This window comes from Pristiophorus japonicus, chromosome 5, assembly GCF_044704955.1.
Source record: "Pristiophorus japonicus isolate sPriJap1 chromosome 5, sPriJap1.hap1, whole genome shotgun sequence".
Taxonomy (NCBI): Eukaryota; Metazoa; Chordata; class Chondrichthyes; family Pristiophoridae; genus Pristiophorus; species Pristiophorus japonicus.
In genome coordinates, this window is record NC_091981.1 from 263850741 (window position 1) to 263858391 (window position 7651).

The 7651-nt window shown below is 46.3% G+C and overlaps 1 protein-coding gene across 1 annotated transcript; it reads right to left on the minus strand.

The window, feature by feature from the left end:
• Window positions 1-378: 378 nt before the first annotated feature.
• Window positions 379-735, minus strand: LOC139264162 (small ribosomal subunit protein eS25-like). Its single transcript, XM_070880247.1, has one exon. The coding sequence runs from the start codon at window positions 733-735 to the stop codon at window positions 379-381; it is 357 nt and encodes a 118-aa protein (XP_070736348.1).
• Between the last annotated feature and the right edge of the window lie 6916 nt (window positions 736-7651).

Here is a 7651-nt window from a genome sequence, read left to right on the forward strand (position 1 = left end):
CCAGGGGGCGCTAATGGGGCGCGAGATTGCGTGGGAGTTAGCGGAGGTGGTGCCGTGCTCCCGCTGATAGGGCTCTGGGTCACTGCGACCCCTTTTTACCCCGCAGTAGAAATTGGCCAGCATCCAGGGAGGCTGTTCCGGGCGATGCCCACACCGGCCTTGCAGGTTTCGAACCGGGCTGGTCACCCATCGTGGAGTGAAACCTAAAGGGGAGGTGGCCCCCTCCCCTTACCGGCAGCCATTTGCCTCTCTTTTCGCGGGGTCCGGGGCACGACCGTGCACTCTGTTTCGGTGCCGGGCTGTGGCCAAGGCTTTATTTTCTTCCATTTTTACAATTGTAGCTAAGTATCTTCACTTGGAATCCATCCCAGAACCTGTTTATGCCTCATCGCCAGCAGCAGGTGCATCCCCTCCTTTGGTGTTTCGTGTGTAGATAACCTGTGCTCTGTGTTTGCACACCAGCTTGATCATACCTTTTGAAAGCAGCTCCTGGACGGCAGCCCTGGCCAGAGAACCTTGGATCTTTAGTCTTTCAGAGACGACTGCAGGTGTGGTGAGCTTGCAGTTGGGCACCTCTTTCAACAGTTTGTCATATGTTGCTTTGTCAAACAGGATCAAATTGTTCAGCTTGTCTTTTACTTTTCCTTTTGACCACTTCTTGAAATGCGTCAGTGCTACGCGGTGAGGCCGCTTAGTGCTCTGCGATGCGGCCTTGCCGCATAGCACTGACACCATCCCAGGAATACATCTGGTGAACCTTTGTCGCACTCCCTCTATGGCAAATATATCCTTCTTTAGATATGGAGACCAAAACTGTACACAATACTCCAGGTGCGGTCTTTACTCTTATACTCAAATCCTCTTGTAATAAAGGCCAACAAAGCATTTGCTTTCTTAATTGCTTGCTGTACCTGCATGTTACCTTTCAGCGATTCGTGTACAATGACACCCAGGACCCTCCGAACACCAACATGTTTTATAAATACATTAGGAGCAAGAGGATAACTAAAGAAAGAGTGGGATCTATTAGAAACCATAAAGATAATCTGTGTGTGGAGGCAGAAGACGTGGGTGTGGTTCTTAACGAACACTTTGCGTCTGTTTTCACAAAAGAGAGAGGCGATGCCGACATTGCAATCAGGGAGAAAGTGTGTGACATATTAGATGAAATAAACATAGTGAGGGAAGAAGTATTAAGGGGGTTAGTAGCTTTGAAAGTCGATAAAACGCCAGGCCCAGATGAAATGAAACTCTTTTGAGTTTACCTGCGAAAACATAAAACATTAAACGGTGCCACCCGACCTGGGTGACACTCCAGACATTTACAAGGCCCCTTTTTTTTTTTCCCCCCCCTTTTTTTGTTTTTTTTTGTGTTTTTCTTTTCTTTTTTTTTTTTTTTGGGCACTAAAATCACAATTTTCCCCAGTGCACCCTATAAAAGGGAAGGGGGACACTAAAAGCACCGGCAATTAAAACAAATTAAACTTAAAAACGTAAAATCAAATTAAAATTTGGTTGCCGGGCGTGATGATGCACTCCAGTCCCTCCGGTGCCCACCTCTCGCGGAAGGCCGCGAGCGTACCGGTGGACACCGCGTGCTCCATCTCCAAGGACACCCTGGACCGGATGTAAGAGCGGAAGAGAGGCAGGCAGTCAGGTTGAACGACCCCCTCGACCGCCCGCTGCCTGGACCGGCTGATGGCACCCTTGGCCGTGCCCAGGAGCAGTCCTACGAGGAGGCCTTCGGACCTACCCGCTCCCCTCCGCACAGGGTGCCCAAAGATCAGGAGAGTGGGACTGAAGTGCAGCCAGAATTTCAGGAGCAGCCCCTTCAAATAATGGAACAGGGGCTGCAACCTCGTGCACTCAATAAAAACATGGAACACGGACTCCTCCAGACCGCAGAAATTGCAGGCGGCCTGGGAGTCCGTGAACCGGCTTAAAAATTTGTTGCACGGCACTGCTCCATGCACCACCCTCCAGGCCAAGTCCCCGATGAATAGTGGGAGGACCCCTGCGTAGAGTGTCCTCCATCGGGGACCCCCGCCTCCTCCGGACGGCAAGATGGTACGCCATGGCGTGTCCGGACGGCCGGCGAGGATGGCAAAGTTGAGGGTGTGCAGGAGCAGCCCGTACAGGAAACCCCTCCGCGCGGAACTGAAAGGCACGGAGGGGATTTCCCCGAGGCGGCTCAACCAGATGAAATGAATCCCAGGTTGTGAAGAGAAGCAAAAGAGGAAATAGCAGAGGCTCTGACCATCATTTTCCAATATTCCCTGGTTACAGGTATGGTGCCGCAGGATCCCCACCAGCACCTGGAATCCCTGGCCCAAGACCGCCCTAAGTGGAGGAAGAGCATCCGGGAGGGCGCTGAACACCTCGAGTCTCGTCGCCGAGAGCAAGCAGAGATCAAGTGCAGGCAGTGGAATGTGCGTGCGATGCGTAACTGACCTGACAGGGGAGTAACCACCATAACCCCAAGGTGGTTCTCCCTGGATCAGGAAGGTATATGCTTGCTTTTTTGGAAATAGGAGGTGTGTGGGGGACCTGACCCATCCACCTCCATGGCATGAACCTGGTATTGCAGTACTTCCAGGAACGGTGCAGTGGCTCTAGGCCTTTTGGCTAAGAGCATTGGCGCAGAGTGATCCTTGAATGGGCCCAAGGTGACCTCTGGCGTTTGTGATTTGACAAAGAATTGGAACGATTGGCTATGAATTTAAAAAAAAAAAAACAGTCCACCCACCCTTTGCTTCAACCACTGTCTGTCCCACCTGTGACAGAGACTGTAATTCCCGTATTGGACTGTACATTCACCTGAGAACTCACTTTTAGAGTGCAAGCAAGTCTTCCTCGATATAGAGGGACTGCCTATGATGATGACGATGATAGGATTAGAGGACTGCTAAGGTGATACCTTTGTTTCAAAAGGGAGAAAGGGATAGACTGAATAATTACAGGCTAGTCAGCCTAACCTTGGTAGTGGGAAAATTACTGGAAAAAATTCTGATGGACAGGTTAATCTTCATTTAGAAAGACACGGATTAATCAAGGACAGTCAGCATGGATTTGTTAAGGGAAGGTCATGTCTGATTAATTTGATTTAATTTTTTGAGGAGGTAATAAAGAGGGTAGATGAGGGTAGTGCGTTTGATGTAGTGTATATGGATTTTAGCAAGGCTTTTGATAAGGTCCCACATGGCAGACTGGTCACAAATAAAAGTCCATGGGATCCAAGGCAAAGTGGCAAGTTGGATCCAAAATTGGCTCAGAGGCAGGAAGTAAAGGGTAATGGTTGATGGATGTTTTTGTGACTGGAAGGCTGTTGCCAGTAGGGTTCCACAGGGCTCAGTACTGGGTCCCTTACTTTTTGTGGTATATCAATGATTTGGACTTGTTTATAGGGGGTATGATTAAGAAGTTTGCAGATAATACTAAAATCGGATGTGTGGTTAATAATGAAGAAGAAAGCTGTAGACTGCAGGAAGATATCAATGCACTGGTCAGGTGGGCAGAACAATGGCAAATGGAATTCAATCCGGATAAGTGTGAGGTAATGCATTTGGGGAGGGCTACCAAGGCAAGGGAATACACATTAAATGGTAAGACACTGAGAGGCATAGAGGAACAAAGGGACCTTGGAGTGCAGGTCCACAGATCCCTGAAGGTAGCAGGACTGGTAGATAAGGTGGTTAAGAAAGCATACAGAATGCTTGCCTTTATTAGCCAAGGCATGGAATACAAGAGCAGGGCAGTGTTGGGCCATGGATTCCCAGGTGCTGGTGGGGATCACAAGGCCACCTTCCTGTGAAGCCAAGAGTAATATCTTGCATAAAACAGTTCAAAGTTCCACTTGCTTAGAATATGCCCCATGGAAACACTGTACCAGCTTGTTGAGAAGGGAAGTGGTTAGGGCTCCGTTTAGGAGACCTCAGGGAGGTTCTATCAGCTTTCTCGCTGTGTTCTGCTTACAGCGGCGAGCAGCCAGTGGAGCACAAAGGGTTAATGGAGTGTGAAGTTCAGCCTCAGTGGGAGTAACTGGGGCAGGTGCTGACACTTACTTATTTATTGTATTGCGGTTGACTTTAATGACCTTCATTTTAGTTGTTCGATATTAGAAACAATTTTGTGACTTAGCTGTCGGCTGATTTGAGCTGGTAATAGGTTAATTAATTGATTACATAAGTAGTGTGTTTAACAGTTCTCTCATTGATTATTGTTTCCCCTGTGACCATTGGGTTATTGAGTCAGTTAAGACAGTTGAGTTTGTATTAGCAATTGAGGAAGGGAAGTGGGTGACCATCTATCAGTGTAGGAAGAGGAGACAGTGCATGAGAATGTTGAATTGACAAACAGGTATTCAGTACTGAATACTTGTTACAATGATACCAGCTCAATAGAAGATATGCCAGAAAGTGAGTGGGAGTCTATTTAAAATGTTCAAACAGGAGTTAATCGATATTGTATTTTAAAGTCTCTTGAACACTCTTAGTTCAACTTAACTCTATTTGGGAGATTTCAGACAGCCATGTGGAGTTTTAAAATGACGTTCCTTCACAGACCCTCTCTCTCAATACAGCACCTTAAACCTCCTAGCTAGAGGGCGCTATACATTATCTCGTTACACCTTTCCTTTCATAAGAACAAAAATGAATTAAAGTTAGTTTCAATATAAACAGGTAATTAACTTCTTATGAATACATGTAGTAAACAACTACAAGTTTAACAAACAACAACAACACTTTATCTTATTGATTCTTTCTCCAAATGTTGCATGTTTCACTCTTTAAAACATAGTCTTTTATGTCACTGTTCAGTCCTGACCAGTAAACGGATTCTCTGGCACGTCGAAGAATGCTCTCGACGCCAGTGTGAGCAGCATGATATCACTGACAAATGTCGGATCTCAGGGAATTTGGTATGACACAACGATAGCCTTTGAAGACTATGCCATCCTGTGTTGTGAGTTCGTCACGAAATTTGAAGTATGCATACGTTTCAGGCGGGCATTCATGTGTGGTTTCTGGCCATCCTGTCGTGATTTGTTGTATAACCAGTTGTAGTGTGGAGTGGCTTACAGTTGCGTGTTGTATGGTAGTCAGTCCTTGTTTGGAAAGTGAGAGAAAGTCCACCATGTGGATGCATTCCACTGCAATTTCTGTTGGTGATCTCTCCACGTTTTCGAGATATGCGCGCGAGAGGGTGTCTGCTGAGTACATTTCTTTTCCTGATTGATACTTTATTTCGACGTCATATTGGTTGAGCCGAATGAGCAGACGTTGTAGTCGCTTGGGTGCTGCAGATAACGGCTTGCGTGGTATAGCAACCAAAGGCTTATGGTCTGCTCGAGGCATGATCTTGTGACCGTATACATATTGATGGTTTCGTTCCATTCCGAAGATTGAGCAAGCAGCTCCTTTTCGATTTGAGAGTATCGCGTTTCTGCTTCCCCGATGATGGGGAAGTCCAGAACCAGGGGACACAGTCTTAGGATAAGGGGTAGGCCATTTAGGACTGAGATGAGAGAAACTTCTTCACTCAGAGAATTGTTAACCTGTGGAATTCCCTACTGCAGACATTTGTTGATGCCAGTTCATTGGATATATTCAAGAGGGAGTTAGATATGGCCCTTACAGCTAAAGGGATCAAGGGGTATGGAGAGAAAACAGGAAAGGGGTACTGAGGGAATGATCAGCCATGATCTTATTAGAAACATAGAAACATAGAAAATAGGTGCAGGAGTAGGCCATTCGGCCCTTCGAGCCTGCACCGCCATTCAATGAGTTCATGGCTGAACATGCAATTTCAGTACCCCATTCCTGCTTTCTCGCCATACCCCTTGATCCCCTAGTAGTAAGGACTTCATCTAACTCCTTTTTGAATATAGTTAGTGAATTGGCCTCAACAACTTTCTGTGGTAGAGAATTCCACAGGTTCATCACTTTCTGGGTGAAGAAGTTTCTCCTCATCTCGGTCCTAAATGGCTTGCCCCTTATCCTTAGACTGTGACCCCTGGTTCTGGACTTCCCCAACATTGGGAACATTCTTCCTGCATCTAACCTGTCTGAACCCGTCAGAATTTTAAACGTTTCTATGAGATCCTCTCTCATTCTTCTGAACTCCAGTGAATACAAGCCCAGTTGATCCAGTCTTTCTTGATATGTCAGTCCCGCCATCCCGGCAATCAGTCTGGTGAACCTTCGCTGCACTCCCTCAATAGCAAGAATGTCCTTCCTCAAGTTAGGAGACCAAAACTGTACACAATACAGTGGTGGTGAATGGTGGTGCAGGCTCGAAGGGCCGAATGGCCTACTCCTGCACCTATTTTCTATGTTTCTATGCTAAAATGAGTTCTCGGTTCGAGTATGCAATTGGTTGTCACTGTTGCAAAAGGATGAACCCCAGACCCTTGCTCGAAGCATCTCCTTGATGTTTGGTTGCAAGTTTGTGGTCAAAGTACCTGAGCACTGGACAATCTGTCACATGTTGTTTGATAGCTTCAAACGCTTTGTCTTGTTCTTCAGTCCATTTCCTGTGTCTTTATGAGTAAGCCGTCGCAGAGGCTCACTGAGGTCTGAACGATCTGGCAAGAATTTTGCGAGGTACTTTATCATGCTGACAAATCATACACCTGCGACATCCTGTGGTTTCTGCATTTTGTTGATTGCGACCACTTTGCTTGGGTCGGCTTTGAGGTATGTGTCCCATGTATTTCACTTGGGAGCTCTTGTATTCAAAATTATCGGTTAAGTTTGATGTTTCACTCTCTGCATCTCTGCATGAAGTTGCGTAAATTTGTGTCATGATCGTGATTGGCCTCTTAAGTGTCTCACCGCGTCCAGTGATCAAGATATCATCTTGTAGACTCCATCTAGACCCTCTAGGTTCTGGTCTAGCTTCTGCTAGAAGATTTCCGGGGTAGGACTGATGCCAAATGGCATTCTATTATATCAATATCATCCCCATGGAGTCTGGAAGGTCGTGAGGTAGGAGGACTCTGTGTCTAGTTCATATTACAAGAAATCCTCCTTGCAGTCTGATTTAGTGAAGACCTTTACATTTGACATCTGTGGCAAGATGTCATCGATCACAGAAAGTGGATAGTGTCCACGTTTCAGGGCATTGTTCAGATGTTGAGGGTCGATACATACTTGTATCTTTTGATTTGGTTTTTGTACAGTCACTAGACTGGATACCCAGTCCATTAGTTCAACCACTTTCGTAATGATTTGTTGATTTTCCAAACGATCGAATTCCTCTTTTAGTGTTTGTTTGATCGCTATTGGCACCCGTCTGGTTGGCATTACAGCTGGTGTCGCTGATTCATTAAGTTCAAGGTGAACTGTCCCTGGCACGTGGCCAAGTCCCTTAAACACACCCGGATACGCATTGTTGACATCAGTTTTTGACGCTAGCGAGATGTTTGCCTTGTTCGTAGTTTGCAATTCGCGTGGTTCATTTACCACCACGGTATTCTGATGTTGCACTTTTATCAGTTGTAACTGTTGAGCAGTGCATGAGCCAATCAGTGGTGCACTTTGGCCCTCGATGATCAGAAAGGGCACAATGTACTTTTGCTTGTTCTTTGCATTTTCCAGTGGCACATTACAAGTCCCTACCACTGGAATGGTTGCATGGTTATCATATAGTG